The 17,757-nt window shown below is 51.9% G+C and overlaps 3 protein-coding genes across 3 annotated transcripts; 2 read left to right on the top strand and 1 right to left on the bottom strand.

Moving 5' to 3' along the window:
• Positions 1–2,503: 2,503 nt before the first annotated feature.
• SETTUDRAFT_168075 (uncharacterized protein) lies at positions 2,504–4,387 on the bottom strand. Its single transcript, XM_008025303.1, has 2 exons — positions 4,243–4,387; positions 2,504–4,185 (listed from the first exon to the last, which is right to left on the bottom strand). Exons 1-2 carry the CDS (start codon positions 4,372–4,374, stop codon positions 2,695–2,697), a joined length of 1,623 nt encoding a protein of 540 aa, XP_008023494.1. The 5' UTR covers positions 4,375–4,387; the 3' UTR covers positions 2,504–2,694.
• A 233-nt stretch (positions 4,388–4,620) lies between these two features.
• Positions 4,621–7,665, top strand: SETTUDRAFT_183628 (uncharacterized protein). The gene is made up of 4 exons (XM_008025302.1): positions 4,621–4,969; positions 5,182–6,262; positions 6,317–6,803; positions 6,863–7,665. The coding sequence occupies exons 1-4, from the start codon at positions 4,891–4,893 to the stop codon at positions 7,502–7,504; spliced, it is 2,289 nt and encodes a 762-aa protein (XP_008023493.1). The 5' UTR covers positions 4,621–4,890; the 3' UTR covers positions 7,505–7,665.
• A 4,483-nt stretch (positions 7,666–12,148) lies between these two features.
• SETTUDRAFT_128580 (uncharacterized protein) lies at positions 12,149–13,881 on the top strand. Its single transcript, XM_008025301.1, has 4 exons — positions 12,149–12,454; positions 12,506–12,641; positions 12,691–13,366; positions 13,420–13,881. Exons 1-4 carry the CDS (start codon positions 12,350–12,352, stop codon positions 13,865–13,867), a joined length of 1,365 nt encoding a protein of 454 aa, XP_008023492.1. The 5' UTR covers positions 12,149–12,349; the 3' UTR covers positions 13,868–13,881.
• Positions 13,882–17,757: the final 3,876 nt, after the last annotated feature.

Here is a 17,757-nt window from a genome sequence, read left to right as displayed (position 1 = left end):
AAGCCGGCTAGCGCGCCGCCGCGCTTCCATGCAGCAACCCAACAGCATCATTCCCATGACAAATTGGCTCGTAACACCAAACTCTCTCGACGAGCCCGGCTGCTTCACTTCCGCAACCACAACCACGGTTTGTCGCTCGCGCCCGCACTCCTCGTCGCGCTCGTGCAAACGGCAGCCCATCCGCGGCGACGGCGGCGGCGGCGGCGGCGGCGGCAGCAGCCATGGCGGCGGTGGCAGGTGGTGTGCGCAGGCTCACACTCGTCACGCCGCCCCAGTGCGAGCCCAACGGGCTGCCTACGCGCTACCTCGCGCCTCTGATGTCGTCGACGCTCAGCTTGGGGCCTTGGCCGCGTCTCTCGCCTGCCATTGGCCAGGCCTGTGTCTCGTCCACGTCTCAGCACCGCCTTCGCTGCCACCTGGCTAGCGCTCGCCAGCCCGGCCCGCCCGCATCACGTGCTGTACTTACATAGCACCACGCATCCGCACTCGTGAATAGTGCCGCCCCTGTACCGTCTTGCACGCCGCATGTATACACAGCGTGTTATGTATCCCTCTGTACATGTGTATTATGTCTGCGCAGTGCTCCTCGCCCCCAGTCCCAAGCCCGGCACGTGCACCCCGCCCGCCCACCTTGGGCTAGCTGCACAAAAGAACGCGAATGCAGGCAGCGTGCAGGCCCGTCCAACCCCCCCCCATCCCCCCATCTCCCCAACCCCCCCATGCTTCGCCTCTGCTCGCGCTCTCCACTCACACTCACGCCACCCGACGCATCACCAGGGAACGTGCCCGCTTCACGTATCAGACTTGACGTCCATCGCACGCCCGCTGCCATCTCTCTGTTCGCCCTCAGGCCCCAAATTGCGTTTCAACCCGCACACGTCCACGTCGCTCCTCAGCCACTGACATTTCCTGTAGCATACTTTGGCTACGTTGCTCTAAGCTTCACTCTCGGACCCGCCGCTGCGGTTCTGCCGCCCCGTGAGGTCATCCTTTCTTTTGACACTTCGGTCCTTTCTCCAAAACACGTGCTTTCTCCGCCGGCTGAAGCCCAAGGTCATCTGGCGTGCAACCACCACACACGCACGCACACACACACACACACACACACACACACACACACACACACACACTGCAAGGGGGGGGCCAACCTGCGAGACACCTTGGCGACGCACAAGGCTCACCACCATCCGCAGCACACGCTCCATGAATGCGATACCACAATTCCATCCGCATCTGCACATCCTCTTCGCCAGTTCCACAGCCCGCGGTCACATGGCTCCATTCCCTGTTGCCACATTGGCGGCACTACACGGATCCAATCACCACAACGGTGCCGGCGCGCTTCGGCCACATGTCTGTCAGCCCTACACCACGCAGCGTGTCAATAGCTGCTGTTCAACGCTTTCATCTATTTCGGTTGCATTTTCCGCTCCCTTTGCATGGCCCCTCACCTACACCCGCCGCCCACGCGGCCGTTCAAGGTTACCATCGACGGCTGCATGAGCACGCGAGCAGATGCTGTATCCCCACGCGGTGCTGGGAAAAGCTGCCAACGTCGGCTTCTGTGTCACGGTCCTCGGTCCCCGCCGTGTTGCATTACTCTCGTCATCTGTGTGTCCCATGTGAAGGCGAGCGGATGGCATGGATTGCTGACGACGGTAGTCGTCCTGCTTCTAGAACTTGGGCTCGTGCCGCTAACCCCGATACCCGTCATCGTCGAGACGATTTCCTCTTCGGATCGGGTCTGTCGCCAGCCAGACTCGGTGGATGAAACCAGTCACCATGTTCAGTCGTACGATAAAAAGACATGGGTAATTTGCCTGTTGCACTTGCCCAGACACTCTTGTTTCGTCTTGAGTCCCCGCTTGTTTGTGGCTCTGGCAGAGGTTGATGTGCAATTAGAGTTTCTTCGTCGTCGATCCCCCAGGCGTTCGACCTCAATGCCTAATCATAATGTTCCACAATCTCCGGACAGCAGTCTTGGGCTGCCCCAGCGGCGAGAGCCTACCGTTCAGCTACCAAGCCTCGGTCCGTCGCGTCAGATCAGTAGGCGGCGCGTCCGACGTGCTTCCATTCTGACAGGCACAGGGAAACCTTTGCACACCCAGTCAGCGCGCGAACCTAGGTCTTACTTTTTTTTCTCGCATTGTCGCACACTAAGCACTTGCAATCCTGACAACAGGGTGACGACCGCTGCTTAACAGGACATCAGTGATCACATATTATATTACCAACACGGGTATAGTACCACACGTAGCACTCGCATTGTGTTATGCGCCCATGGATGGATCCGCCGGCGTGCCCGACGATATCATGGCAGGGTAACGTTTCATTTTTAATTGGCCGACACACCGGAAGATCGTCTCTCTCTAAACAGCAAATGCTCGGTAAGCATGTCACCTCCCGCGGAGAGTCTGTATACAAAACAAAAGGAACAAAAAAATGCGCGCATAATGCAGTCATATCAAAGGGCGTTGGGCAAACAAAAAAAAAGTACACGTCGTTTACTAATGTCTTATCGTCATTCAACAGCCACAATGCGCATATCCAAGCCTACATATGCACGATTCCAAGCACTATACATGAAAAGAGGGCTTGTGCAGACTGCATTGCAATCGCGCAATCTATTGAAAAACAGGACGAAAAAGAAGACGAGACGCATCAGATGCATCGGATGCCTTGTGAAGAAGCACTTCACTTCTTGCCACCGGACTTTTTCCATCCCGCACTCCTGCTCTTGCGTCCATTGGGGCCCTTCTTCTTGCCTCCGCTGCCTTTGAACTTGAGGCCGCTCTTGCCCTGCTTCTCACTCGCCCTGTGGCCCTCAAACACGAAGCTCTCCTTGGTTTGCGCCTTTGCGACTTTGCCTAGCATGGACCGCGCACGACCTTGCAGCGACTTCTGCTCTTCGGTCAACTTGGGTGCGTAGCCTGCCTTTCCGCTGGCTTTGTGCGATGACGGTGGAGGCCCGCGCGGCTTGTCCTTCTTCTTCTCGGCCTTGCAGCGTGTGATGCGAAGCTTACGGGGCAGCATTGGTGGGAAGTTCTTGTCGTTGAGTTGCAGCGCGGCCTCGACGCCGTTCTCGTCTACGAACTGCACGTAGGCGAAGCCCTTGCCCACCCTAGTCTTTGCGTCGCGGACTACGCGGACGCTCTCGATGGTACCGCACTGGGCAAGGTGGACCCAAAGACCCTCCTCGACGTCAGAGGCGGGCTTCTTCTTCTTCGGTTTCTCGCCTTCGGCAGTGGGTGTCTGGGATTCGTCATCGACAAAGGGCAGGTTGCCGACGAAGACGCAGCGGCGGTGGTCGACCTTGGCAGGGTGAGCGACCGAGTCGACGTGCAGATGGCGATTGAGCAGGACAGAGCCATTGAGTCTCTTGACAGCCTCTCTGGCGGCAACCTTTGTTGTGTAGACTGCGTAGGCATTTGTGCTCTTGGTAGTTGCGTCCATGATGTCCTTTTTTGCGAAAGCAGCGCGCTTGGGCAGCGAGCTGCCAAAGGCGGTAGAGCGGAATCGTATTGACTCAATCTTGTGCGGAGGCTTGTTGTCGGCAAGGTCGGGGATGAAGGACTCGAGGTGCTTCTTCAGGGCCTTTTCTGCCGACTTTGAGCTGATGCACTCGATGGATACGTTGGCTAGGAAGACGGTGCGAGCTGCCTTTTCCACCTCTGCTGCGCCCCCGTCGGGTGTGTCCATGAGTGACTCGTGCTTGGGCACTGTAAAGGGCTCGTCGGCGTCACTGTCTGCCTTGTCGTCTTCGTCCTCGTCCTCGTCTTCGTCATCCTCGGCAGCCTCCTTGGTCTTGCGCTTCTTCTGCCTTTGCTCCTCTTCCTTCTCTTCTTCCTGCGCCAGCTTTCGCATGTATGCGTCCTCAATCTCCTCCTTGTTCGCGCGTTTGCGCTTCTTCTGCTTGTCTTGCGTTGCATTCAGCGCCGACTCGCGCAGTTTTGCGAGGGCTGCTTCGTTCTCGGCCTCGTCATTGTCGCTGGCATCCGACATGTCGTCGTCATCGCCATCATCGTCAGAAGGCAAACTCTCAGACACCGAACTCAACTCTGCGTCGTTCGCATCGCCTTCGTCGCCATCGTCGCCGTCTTCTTCTTCACTAGACTCTTCTTCGGCTGTTTGTTTTTGTAGGCGTGCCTGGTACCGTGACTTGGGGGGCGCTTGCACGGGGCCCGCCTGCGGATTCAATCAGCAATCACAGCCCTTGGTAGGCATCTGCAGTGGGCAACGCACACTGGTCGCAAACAGCGATGCGAGGGTCGGGTCGAAGGCCGCCTTGTCGAGCTTGATGAAGGAATTGGCTGGCGGGGCGCTGTTCCGGGGCGCCTCGGGCCTGGATGCGCGCTTTTCCTTGGACTTGCCCATGGCGGCGTGGGCGACGTTGGCGGACAGCAAGCTCGTCAAAAAGTTTTGGTGGAGACGCTTCACCTGGACGGCGCGCTAGGCCCAGACGGCCGTGTCGGCGGCAGAAAGCCACCGCCCGCGCCCAGCGAGTGCGGTCATTCGCAAGAGACTCAGGGCCTCTCCCGGCCGGCGACCCGCTGCAGAGCGCAGTTTACACCCTCGCCCGACCGAGCTGCCCTCCACATTCACCACCGACACACCCATGCCAGTCGCTGTCTCGCCTTTGCCCTCGCATCCCCACTCTCGTCACGCGGCCGCTGCCCGGCCCTGCTCGCCAAAAACATCTCGGCACGCTCCCTCGCCCTCGGCGCCCACGCCCTGCACAGCGCCAGCAGTGTTTTTGTCCGCTCACCACCACCGGCGCCCTCTGCCCCCCCAGAGCGCCGCTGCTGCATCGCACGAGCCCGCCGTGTCCTGTCCAGCCGCCGCTGCCCCCGCTGGCCACGGCTTGACCAGGCTCCCCGGCGCGGGCGCACAATGAGCGCGCCCCAGCACACCAGACGAAGCACTTCGAGAACAGCTCCCGACCGCCGCGAAGCCGTCGCGCACGCTGCCAGTACGTCATGCTCCCTTTTCTCCACACGCCCATGGCCGGCGAGCCCCATGCTGTCGAGCCCGCGCGACCTGCTGTGTCCACGGCCGCTCGCTGGAGCGTCTGTCCATCTCTGCGTCGACCGGGGCCACATCCCAGTCGCGACCTCCCCTCACTCCCTATGCCGCTGAGCACCCCCCGTCCGAGCCTGCACTCGATCTAACACGTTTTCGCAGACGTCGTGTCAACACTCCCGACGGGACGCCCCAACCCCTCCTCTGCCACTTCCCCCTCCCGCGTGTCTGCTCCCGCGCAGATAGCGACAGCAACCGTCGAGGAACCCACCGCTATCGCTGCCGCGATGCTGTCTACAATGTCGGCCTCGAGTACGACTGTTGCAGAGGCAATGCCCGCCGACCAAGCTCCTAATGCCTTCGACGACGCCGCAGACAATGGCTCCAGCAGCTTGAGCGAGCTGGGAGACGCCTCAGACGACCAATCTGAACTCACGCCGAGACAGACGCCAGCAGCAGACCTGGATGAAGACGACTCGGAGGCCGAGACGGAGCGCCTGGACAACACGCCTCGAAAACTGGCGCGAACAGTCCCCGACACGCCCTCGTTATCCGAGTCAGCTTACACTAGGACTTCCAGCAAGCTGGCGCACTCTAAAATAATAGACCATGACGGCTCTACTCCTGCCACACCCTCTGCCCTCGCACACGACGCCCCTATTGATGCAGCAGTTACATCCGACAACCCCCTACACTCCCTGTCGCTTATCGCAACCACAGAGGCGGCCAGCCTGGAACACGTGGGCAAGAAACGAAAGCGAGCGAGCGCCGAGGGGAGCCCCATGGACGAGCAAGACGAGGAAGAGCCATTGCGAAAGAGAAGCGAGCCCGCGAGGAACTCGGCGCTCGACGGCCTGGCTGATGCTGCAGCCGACAGGCAAGGTCGTATGGACGCCGACGAGGAGCTCGAGAATGCCGAGGAGAACCTATCGGCACTTGCGCGTGAGGAATTGGAGCTTGAGGAGCGCCAAGCTAACATTGCCGCACAAGCTGTTAATGAAATGGCAACCGTTGCAAAGCACACAAAACCACGGAAAGGCGGTAGAAGAGGAAAGCGAAAGGTGGAGGATACCAGCCATGCCTACACTGAGCCTTTCGTGGCTGCCGAGACACAGGAGGGCGAGGCTGAGGGCGATCACGAAGAAGAAGACAGCTCGGTCTTGGACGAGGAGGTGACTAAGAAGAAAATCGCCATTGACGAACTTGCAAAGATTGAAAAGAAGTTTAAGCTATTCAGGGAAAAGTGAGTAGTCTGGCATGCACTTGGTCAGATGAATTCGTTACTGACTACAGCCAGGCTTTGTGACGAACAAATAGCACAACTCGAGCGGGAGTTTGAAATGCTCAAACAGCCAAACTGTGTTCACCCCGAGTACATGGCAATGATCAAATGCATCGACGATCGGCGCGCCGACAAGATTGCGTACGAGACGAGGCTGTTGGAATACAAGCAGAAGAATCTTGAGATAATAACAGCAGCGGAACGTCACCAAATGCACAGCCAGTACTTCCAGACTGTGCGACACATACGCGAAGAGATACTCGAAGAGTGCAACCAGCGCGTCTTTGAATTGCAGCGCGGAAGGCGACAGCTCGGCTGTGATGAGACGGAATACATGGTGCGATTGCCGGAGAAGAGGTCAGATCAAATTAGACACCAAACGGCGTACAACCTCGAGGTTTCTGTGCTGTCTGGTGTTGCCAAGTACGTTGGGTTCCCAGCGGCACCAGACATCAGTGCGGCGAGGCCGTCGGAGATTGATGAAGATCTTCGAGCTATGAAGGTGAGTGGCTCAGCGCAGCCGCAAATGCTGGAGATCTGGTAGCTGATTCGGCGCTACAGATTGTAACTCGTGCTCCGGCCCCGCCTCCTTCATTCCGCACCTACAACAGAACTACCACTACAGCAGACGAAGCCGCTGCAGAAGAACAGTTCTTAGAAAGCACGCCATGGGCCAACCCACGACACCCCTCACATCAAGAGAGTCGGTATCCTCTGGGGCCATCGCGCGTGCACAGTTATCAAACTCCGGCTGGCCAGCGTCGTATGGTTGACCTAACGGCCCCCAATGGTTCTGCGTCAACAATCGAAGCAAATTCAAACCCTCCTTCTTCACATGCCCATCACACCAATGGGCTTTCAGGTGATGCCGAGTCGCCGGTGCTGCACATGAAGCGCGCGCCAATCGACCACTCGGCGTACGGAGAGACACCTGGCTCCGATCCTCGTGGCAACATGGGGGTCTTGAGCAGGGAAACATATGGCATGATGTCAAGCCCTGCAGCACAACACATGGACCTTCCCCATGAACAAGGCGGTCAACGGTGGGGTGGCAGCGGTATACGACCGATGAATTCTGGGCCCAACGCTGCGCCTGGCCACCAGCCCGGCGGCCCAGGTCGACCAGACGCAGCGCGAGCACCCATGACACAACGTAGTGGTCTTGGTACAATCAGCGTTGGTAGTGGTTTATTTGGGCGCTGAAATCCAGAAATAAAAAATCTCCCACAAACAAACATAAAAGCCCCAGGGGGAAGAAACCAAAGGAAGAAGAACAAAAGAATACGACTTGCAATTCTCTGTTTTTTTTTTCTCGTGCAGATTTTTTTTTCGGGTTTTTGAGTTCGCACACACACACACACAAGTTTATTCTGAGATGCTTGTTTTAGTACGTTTTTTTTGGAACTTTTTGACTGTCTATTTGTCTGTCTGTCAAACTCTCCATCCCCATCTCCATCTCATGCGCGCGCGTCTTGTACCAAAGGGTTCTCTCTCATTGGGCGGCGTTCTGTTCTGTTCTGTTCTGTTTTTTTTTCATGTCATACTAGACATATCACATCACATCTCCTCCTCCTTCTCCTCTTCTTCTTCTCCTTCTTCTTCTAAGTTACCCTCTTTCTTTCTTTCTTTCTTTCTTTCTTTCTTTCTTTCTTTCTTTCTTTCTTTCTCCTCCCTCCACACCAATTTCCTCTCCCCACCGTTCTTCGGCTCCGAATATCTTTTTCTTCTTCGTATCTCTCTGTTTGTTTTTTTCTTGGCTCCGCGCAAAAACCTTGGGATCTTGGTCTCGAGCTATGGCCCAGCGTTGTGCTATGCTATGCTATGCTATGCTACGCTATGACATTGTCATGGTTCGGTTTGATTTTTGGGTTGCGGCCTTGTTTGTATGTATGTATGTATGTATGTATCTACGTGGGATGCACCTTTTCTCTCTCTCTCTCTCTCTCTCTCTCTCTTCTCTCCCCTCCCCTTTTTTATATCAGATTTTTCCTTTTGAGTTTTCTTTCTACGTGTGTATGTATGTCCTGCATGTTTTTCTTATATGCCCGCGCCTCTCTATCGATCGTTGTGTATACATGGCGGAAAACCAGCAAGGCGAAGCACGGTGTTGGTGGAAAAGCTGGGGGCGTGGTGGATTGGGTTTGGCTGGATTTGTGTTGATCTGGTTGGGTTGAGCTGGGAGAAGGGCGAAGGGGCAATATCTGGGCTTAGTTGAGATCAGTTCAAGAATGAAAGAAAGAAAGGCATGGACATATGTATGTATTGTATATGATCTGCGCAATTAATACCTCTTGATGCTTTTTTCTTACTTGTTGGATCGTGGCTAACATGGGTAAATCGCAAGTATCTAAAATGGAAGCGCTAGGTATAGATAGCAATGCTTTTTTTTGGATAAGTATTTGAAAGTAAAACGTCCTTTGTGCTGCATGAATGGAGTGTTTGCGGTGTTACTGCTGCGGCGCTGCAGGAGGAGTCTTATTAGGATATCAGTCTTTTAGATTTTATCTCGCGGGCCGTGAATGGTTTGCCATGCTGTCTTCCGAGGACATGAAATAAATGTCTATTTACCGTCTCGATAGGCTGCTCCAGATGCGTTTGAGGACTTGATAGGCGAAGGGGCTTTCTCGTTGTGAGTGGTATATAGTTGGTTTTGAAGTTGTATATAAACAAACTGAGGCATCATTGTGTATTACACAAATAGAGGGATGTTGATTCATTCTTCTGACTGGCTTGCTTGTTTGTAGATTCCAGAGAAGAGAAAGAAAATCCCAGTCCTCATGCTGGGTAGATTGTTGGAATTCACTCTTTCTCACTTTCAAGTCTGGATGAGGCATCTCGACGACTGTCTGGAGGTGGAGATGAAGTCTAATCCGGCATGCTTTTAAGCACTATACTGATTTCTAAAACTTTATTGGAAACGACCAAAGACGGCAACTTGGCCTACTCCATGACATGCAATATAGCTAGCAATTCTTGACTCAGCAGCCCAGCCGGCATTGTCTACAGCCGGAATCTTGTCTTTCGAAAGCGCATGTAGCGGCTCGTTCTGTGAAATGACGGTATATGGAGAGGGAGGCTGGCCACGGGAGCTAATCGATCACTTGACCATGGAGTGGTAGCTCCCCTCAACTCTACACACGCTGTAACACAGGCTACTGCTCCAATCGTAAGACCATGCTCAGCCGGGGAAAGAAACTGGAATTTGCCGCGTGCCGAAAGAGAGCGATCGTCGTCTTGGCAAACTTTGTTCTGCGCCTAAACAGGTGACGTAGCAATTAGAGTTCTTATGTGATGCACGGAAAGCGGTTGGCATCACAGTCGTACGGCCGTCGAGGCAGATCAATGCCAGAGATGAGTTGAGGCCGAGGGTAAATGTCACGGTGACTAGGTGCAGATGGACCGGGGAATCGATGTCGGCGAGGAGGAGAAGCTGCATGTGAATTGGAGGGGGATACTGCGCTTGGAGTAGTCATAGTGCCGGCTGCTGTGCTGGCCACATGGCAATATAGCTACGCCGCCAATGCAGCTAGTCGTAAGAACAACCAAGACGCCGGGTACCTCGAGGCTATTTATTTTCCAAAGCGCAGCCGTAGACAGATGAGGACGTTTGAAGGAGGTTAGCTAGCTGGGAAACCAGTAATTACCAGTGTAGTCTTGAGAAGCAGCGACATCCTACCAATTGGGAATGCGCGTGGTCGATGTGGAGGCGCATATAGCACAGATTCGGTCGATGCGGATTAAAAGTGACCTCTTTTGGATATACATGAGTCAGGGTGATCGCCGACTGATGCGATGTGCCGGTGATTGACCGTTTGATACAGGCTAATGGGTGATCGCCCCGCATCGATCCGAGGATTTTTGCCATACAATACGGGATGCCACAGTGACAGCCATGCGAGTGCGATCACTTTGGGACTCTTGGCTGTGACCGCGTTGACCTCGTGCTTATCCATGCAAGTTTCCAATAAACTCCAAGTCTGGCGCTAGAGGCTCTAGCTACTTGTCAATGGCGTGACACATGGCAGAAAGAGGCTTGTTGGTGTGGTTACGAAGATGAAGGCAAGACCAACAGCCTGGATTGAGGGCAGATAGGTGTGCTGTCCAAATTACGATGGCGGATAGCACACCCATCGGAACGATGGAGGCTGTGTCATGGTGCTGCTGTCTGAGTCAGTAGTGTTGGATAGTTAGCTGGCGTCGCATCGTAGAATCCGTCATGCAGACAAATACTCGGCGTAGAATAGGGGTGAATCCATGCACTCCACGTGACGACCCTGCATCGTGATCGCCAGTAATCGGATAATTCCCGTGGGACGTAACGTCTGCAACTGCCACATCACAGTGTCGCATGCTTCATGGCGAATGAAGAGAAGCGGTGGAGGGAGATGGCAAGTCAGATCCCACGCCATGACCAAGAGGCCTAGCTCGCCTTGACTCGGATGGCAGCCGTGCGGAAGGGGGGCGATCTGCGGGCGCAGCAATGGACTTTGCGCCGTCTTGTAGCCTCGTTTCGATGCTGTGTCAGGTAGACCCTGTAGGGCTGCAGTATCAGTGTCAGCTAGGATTGGCTTTGAGCTCATAGCATGGAAGCTGACAAGATCCAGAAGGCGATTGTTCCAAGCGAGAGGCGTCGAGGTGGAACTTCGGAAAGACGGAAATGCCCCAGGACACGGCAGATGTCGCAACAGTGTACGTCAGCCGAAGAGGGCTTCGGATGTGGCGTTGTCGGCTCGGAGGCATGTCTCCTAGACTGTAGAATTTTGCATCGGCACAAAACCCATGGTTCAGCTCGAAAATTGTTGAATGTCATGGAGCGGTTTTTCGAGGGCAAAAGTCGACCAAGAGAGAACCCGGACGATGGGAGAGGAAGGGGGAGTGTTGCATGTCTTGTGGAGCGGGATATTGCGCTATTTTGATTGATGCTGGTGTTACAGAAGCACGCTTGACATGGAAGGTGATTCCTAGGCCGCCCGTGGTTTATGTATAGCATTGACATGTGCAAGACAGCGGGAAGCGTCCACTATGTACAACAAACCCATTGTTGTCGTTCTTGTTGTTGCGAAGACGTTTGCCACATGCAGCATCCGCCGCCGCCGCCAGCTGATCGACGCCATTGCGAACATGATCTTCGGTCAGAAAACAAAGTATGGGTCTACCATGTGAGTGAAGAAGCTAAAGAGGACTTTGCAGCTGAGAGGGGGGCGATATTCGGCCGACTTTCACATGGCATAGCCGGTAGTGGAGCATAGCGCTTGGGTTAGTGGTGGCGGAGAGGTCGTGCGCGGCTGGCGGGCTGGTCTTGGCAGGAGGGAAGGCCGTCTTTGGTAGACTTTCCGGCTCCATTACGGCTCAACGATGACTTGCCGTGTCTCACCACACCATGGACCAATATCTGGGGATTCTATGCATCGGAAGACACCGATTGCGGCTGGACCATCATGTTTTTGCTCGCTAGACACAGTCAGGGAAACTTCCGCGGCACTCTAGCGTCTGCCTCCCGTCAATTCTGCATGTGTCGCCAAACTCTCGTCAACGCCAGGAGTCGACTGTCTGTGAATAGCATCTGCTCGGCTGCTGGCAGCATCTGCCCTGCAAAGCATAACCAGAGGCCTACTTCAGCCGGTCGGGGTGCCTTTTGCCGTCCTAAATGTCCCTTCGATCATTGGCTGTACTCCTCCATCATGGAACCTAGTGCAGGTCCTTCTATGCGGAAAGCAGGGGATCACAACCTTGGTACCGATGAGGCATGTCCATCGAACAAAGATACTAGCATTGCGCGAGCCCCACCTCCCTCACGACCCTACAGTTGCCATCCGCGGCCCCATAGCCCCATGTGTCGGTACTCATCCGCGTGCCTTGGGGGTCTCATATAGGAGCAAGCCCCTGCGGACTAGCCGCTAGGACTGGCAGTTCTATATACGCCTAGATATTCCTCCCCGCCCCCGTGGATCCTCAAAGCAAGAGGTTGTTCCGGAACACCAGTCCTATACATTTCGTCCCTTTGGTTCCTGGCCGTTTGGGCAACACGGCACTCTCTCCTGAGCAAGGATGAGGTGCTTGCCATTGCTGCTTTCATTGCTGGCATGGATGCAGTTGGTGCTTGCTCAGGATTTGACATTACAATCGGCAGTTAAACAGCTTCCTCAATGCGCGGTATGTCTTGTTTGATCCATGTTTCGCAAATTTGCTGACTCTGCTTTCCAGCAAGTGTGCCTCAAGGAAGCTCTTGCACAGTCATCATGTGAACCGACCGATACGATTTGCATCTGCATGGATGAGCAACTACAAGCAAATGTTGGAACTTGTTTGTTGCAGGCATGTACACTCAAACAGGCCTTGTGTAAGCAGCTCTTTGTCACAGCTGTAGCCACTTCTAATCATCCATCTAGCAACCAAGAATGCTACGGCGACAGTCTGCCACGCCCCGATACGCTATTCGGGTGAGAATGCCCGCGTCAGTAACATAATTCTTGCGGTTGTGACGGCTGTGTGCGCACTTACCAGGCTCGTCTACAAGGCCATCGTCTCCGCTGGCGAACTAGGATACGATGACTACAGCGTCCTTGCCGCCGTCATCTGTGGTGTGCCGTCTGTGATCATCATTGACAGATTTTCCGTGCCCAACGGACTTGGAAGAGATGTCTGGACCGTCAGTTTTGACCAGATCACCGAGTTTGTCAAATACCTTTACGTCTTGGAAATCCTATACTTCCTCCAGGTTGCCCTTTTGAAGCTTACGCTTCTGTTCTTCTTCCTTCGGATCTTCCCAAAAACCATCACCAAGCGACTCCTCTGGGCAACTGTAGCCGTCAACTGTCTCAGTGGTGTCGCATTCGTCTTTGTCGCCATCTTCCAATGCAACCCGATCTCTTCCTACTGGACGAGATGGGATGGCGAAGGCACTGGTAAATGCATCAATATCAATGCTCTTGCATGGTCCAATGCCATCATCAGCATAGTCTTGGATATCTGGATGCTTGCTTTGCCTTTGCACCAAGTCTTCCAATTACAACTATCTTGGCGCAAGAAGCTTGGCGTAGCCATCATGTTCTGTGTAGGAACATTGTGAGTTGAACCCCAGTCCATCGATTAACCTCACATACTGATACTCTATCCAGTGTGACCGTCATTTCCATTCTGCGTCTTCGATCTCTCGTCACCTTCGCCGCCTCCAACAATCCAACCTGGGACCAGACCAGCGTCCTCAACTGGTCCAACCTCGAGATCAACATTGGCATCATCTGCGCCTGCCTACCAGCACTACGCATCATTCTCGTTCGCATGTTTCCCAAGATTATGGGCACCACCAAGGCTACCGAGCAGCCGTACTACGGAACCGGAAGCCAAAGCTATGCGAGCAGACACGTCGGCAGCGCGTCAGCCAGTCGGCCAGAAAAGTCCTTCGCCTCCGCGTCAAGGGGGAATCCAGCTGCCATCACATATACGAAAACGTTTGAAGTGCGGCACACAGAAAGCGATGAGCAGTCGCTCGTGGGCATGGAATTAAGCCATTTTGCTCATAAAAAGGCAAATCCAAGTAGCAGCACGAGTGTGTCGAGCGTGTAGATTTATAGATTAATAATACCCAATAAAAGCAATTTGACATTGCTCATGACATGAAAAAAATCCTTGCAACCTTTATTGATACATACTTCACTATTACCTGAGACGCTATTTTTAGGACTGTGGCAAAGAGAGCGCACGAATCAAACATGTTGCTAATATGTCATGTGCATATAGCGGTTATAGGCAGTAATATCCGGCTTGTTGAATCAGAATCGTTGAACAGCTGTTCTGATAATATCGAAGTTTAGATGCTGATCCTAGGCTTATTTCCGCGTTCTTATTCATCACCGAATGTTGACTTTGCAAGGCATCCTGATGTCGTGAAATTCAATACTACCATCCATAATATAGTAACTACACCTCGCCTATAGCTCCGAATTCATGCTCTAAGCCTCCCTGTTTATGTTTCGAGCTGCGAACTGAGTCAGTTATGCTCTTATAGATGTCATTGTAATATCGAAACATGCTAAGCGTAATAGCATAGATGGAGATGGGGTATATGACTAATAAAAATAAAACTTTTACAAACGTCTGTTACACATTATATCTTGCCTATTCCTCCTTTCCTCCCTGAGCATTCGCTCAATCATGTGGTCGAGTTGTCCGAGAAGAATCGAGAAACAAAGCGCCCTCTACTTCGCACTAGATTCCCACACGCAGAGCTACACGACAAAATAGTTTTATATTCCATTGCAGTCACTTACATTCTTTCTGTGAGATTGAACACGCTCTGTGCTATATATTTCGTCTAGGTAATGTGGACTAAGTCTCCTCTTAAACCGGAGCCTAGACTACAATGTCCATCGCTCACCTTACAAAGTTCTCCAGAACTTTACTTTTAAAGGTTTGTATCTTTATTTCCCACTATCCAATCTGCTCATTTTCTTTCTTAAAACTCGGTCAGTTTGATTACGGGTCAAAATTTCCTTTCTGTGTTGCAATCCGCTAATACAGTGCATACCATTTCTATCAACAACACACAGTGTTTTCAGTCGGTGCTTAGGATGACTATACTTAATTATCTTTTTTAATCCCTCATTAATAAATACATTGATCTCAAACTTTGAGTCGAAACCTAGACGCAGGGTCTGCAAACTAAGTGGGAATATTAGTGGGCATATCCGTGGCCTCTGAATGTGTGTTAACTTGTTGGTTTTTTCGATTAGGTGATATGCAAGCGAATCTAAAATTGTTTAATGTTTTCGATACCCATAGTTAGATTTATTCGCTATCAGTATAGGGAGATATATCATCCAGGCGCCCGTTTAATAAAGATGGTGCGTCGTGGGAACACGAGAACGAATGCTTGATGGTTGAAAAATGGGCGAGCTTAGATACAACGAGCTCGGAATTGTTGCTGCCCAGCAGATGAATTGAGGGACTAAATAGAAATAGCACATGTATGCTTCTCCAAATACAACATTCCTAGGGCAAAAGGCCACTTGCTTGGCATAGATTTGTAGTTTGGCTTCAATATACACAATGTAGCTTGCTAATAGCAAGGAGTTTTTTTAATTACGCAACCCTTCTCATTTAAAACTTCAGTTTCAACTCCAAATCAAGGTGATGCAGGCGGCCGTTACATTTTCTTCTTTCACTGCCCATCCTTAATCTCACTGGCAGTCTCCACTTGAATCTTTGATATTCTGTACTGAGATCTTTGTGAAAGTACCAAGATCTCTCTTAGGACCCAAATTTCTCCTGACGATCCAATTTCTAGAGCCTTGCAGTGACTCACGTTGCACCTAACAATTGTAGCATTCACCACAGGCGGCCTAATGTGGGCAGATAGTAGTAGCGCATTATCTGTACTCTGCTCGTTGCCTTGTATTCTACTTAATTTTTTGAAAATTGTTTCGTCTCATGGAAGCCGACAACATGAACACTCTACAAGTCTTTGCTAAACAAAAACCCAATAGCGGATATTTTGTACTCTACTCTTGTACTCACCAGAAACAGCTATAGACAGCGAACGTATTATGCTCCCTACAGATAAGAATATTTGCCATGCAAGACCATTATAAGTGATTGATATATCGATGTTTATTGCTACTAGATAGAATATATGTGGTGCAAAAAGACTAACCTTCTGCACTATGCAGAAGGTAGAGTAGATATATCCCGATAATATATTTGCTACAAGAATGGAACGTGTGAGTGACCATGAAGGCTTATGAAGAGTAGCGCATATCCATAATGCATGTTACAGCGAAAATGCATGCCGTGAGCTAGGAAACCGATGACTGATAAAAATGGAGCTGCGAAATCATATTCTACCATTATAGCTTTAATGAGACATGGTAGAATCCGCCTCGCGCTTCAACTGACCTGCTTCCGGTGACAGCTGGAAGTGTATATGCTGGTAACTTGAGAATTTGCTCTATTTAGGTTGTTTAACTTATAGATCAGCACTGCAGATAATATATTCAAGTTTTCCGCGAAGGCTTTTATATAAAACGTTAGTCGGATTACTGTCTTTGACACATCTCGAAGATGAGGATATTTGATATGTCAGCACTGCTTTCTATGCCTCTAACCTCTAAGAGTGCATGCATTGCTCTGTGCTCGCGGTTTTAACATCCAGTCCACTTTGTAGTGATTTCCATGCTCGGTATGATTTTCTGTATTGCCAACATTGATGTATTCGCAAAATATGTACGTGTTTAGTCAAGTTTGAAGAGCTACATAGCGGTAGTACGATCTACACACACAGTTGCTATCGCTTTATTGCACGCGGCTAAACTGAATCGTCTTAAAACTAACGACCAGTCTAGTGTCTTCCAACGAACAACATGTGATCTGCGTGCAGCAGATCCCGTTCTTCCAACACGACCCATGCACAGATTACATTATCGTTTTCAACACACAAGAAACGTAACTTTTACCACTAGCATCACCCTCTTCCCTAGTTGTCTCAAACCTACCAGTTTCTTTCGTCTAGTGCGCAGAACCTAGATTAAAGACATATGAACTGCATGACATTATGAAGGCCAGATCAGTCGACAAGATAGCATTGAATAATGACTCGTACGTAATCTATCGTCCCGGAACACAGTGCCGTGAATGCGGGCAGTACATTCGTAACTAGTACCAGCTAAGCACACGGTAGCGGCGCTATTCGTGCACTAGGTACTTCCCATACGTCACGCAGTTATCCGTCCAGCCTAGCCTTCTCGAACGCCACGTTCTCACCTAAGCAAGTTAACAAACCTACTACCATCACACTAAACATTATAATGCTCACTTGACCATGCCACACCACTCTGACGTAACACATGCTTTGATAATACCTTTCAGTCCCCCAGCAATTGCGAAAACACCACCTCGGGTCTTTCCCGCTCATCTCGATGCCAAAACGGCCCCTACACCATATCCGCACGCAACAATAATACCCAGATTACCAGCTTACCCCAAATGACACGGAATAGGTAGTGATGCCCAGCCCCCTGTTTCCAAGAAGGGTTTAGCTCTTACATTTGGGCCTCTGTTGTTCCGGAACATGCGTCCCACCCCCAATAAACGCGGGGCCCCTCGAAGCAAACAAACCTACTTCAATCAAGGTTTCGAAATGTCGAATACCTGTAAGTTTGCTTGCCGGGTATGCTCCGTGCCGTGTTCGTCTTTTGGGTAAGATATGGTGTGTTTCTCCATGTACGGAATGGTGCTGCAGATGAGAGCGGCGCGGTACAATGTGCCGCTAGAAAAACTCTAGAAGCAAACAAAAGCGAAAAACTAATTTTGAGTCAAGATGGGAAGATGGATTGGAAAACAAGGGGTCCCCACGCTCCCACCACAGCCCGTCTTACCCCAACCCCACGTTTCCCCAACACTGCTTTTTCCCCTCCTAGAATCCACCTTGCTAGCCTACATTTCCTTCTTTGTATCTGTCT

The sequence above is a fragment of the Exserohilum turcica genome (genome assembly GCF_000359705.1).
Source record: "Exserohilum turcica Et28A unplaced genomic scaffold SETTUscaffold_14, whole genome shotgun sequence".
In the NCBI taxonomy this organism is placed as follows: domain Eukaryota; kingdom Fungi; phylum Ascomycota; class Dothideomycetes; order Pleosporales; family Pleosporaceae; genus Exserohilum; species Exserohilum turcicum.
The sequence above is the reverse complement of the archived record's forward strand: the minus strand, read 5'-3'. Positions and strand labels throughout refer to the sequence as shown.

Bases quoted from the DNA above. Each gene is read 5' to 3' on its own strand.
- SETTUDRAFT_168075 (XM_008025303.1), bottom strand. From the start codon at position 4,374: ATGGGCAAGTCCAAGGAAAAGCGCGCATCCAGGCCCGAGGCGCCCCGG. The intron at 4,186-4,242 runs GTGCGTTGCCCA...TTGAATCCGCAG, and splicing joins CATCGCTGTTTGCGACCAGT to GCGGGCCCCGTGCAAGCGCC.
- SETTUDRAFT_183628 (XM_008025302.1), top strand. From the start codon at position 4,891: ATGAGCGCGCCCCAGCACACCAGACGAAGCACTTCGAGAACAGCTCCC. The intron at 4,970-5,181 runs GTACGTCATGCT...ACGTTTTCGCAG, and splicing joins AGCCGTCGCGCACGCTGCCA to ACGTCGTGTCAACACTCCCG. The intron at 6,263-6,316 runs GTGAGTAGTCTG...GACTACAGCCAG, and splicing joins TTTAAGCTATTCAGGGAAAA to GCTTTGTGACGAACAAATAG.
- SETTUDRAFT_128580 (XM_008025301.1), top strand. From the start codon at position 12,350: ATGAGGTGCTTGCCATTGCTGCTTTCATTGCTGGCATGGATGCAGTTG. The intron at 12,455-12,505 runs GTATGTCTTGTT...TCTGCTTTCCAG, and splicing joins AACAGCTTCCTCAATGCGCG to CAAGTGTGCCTCAAGGAAGC. The intron at 13,367-13,419 runs GTGAGTTGAACC...TACTCTATCCAG, and splicing joins ATGTTCTGTGTAGGAACATT to TGTGACCGTCATTTCCATTC.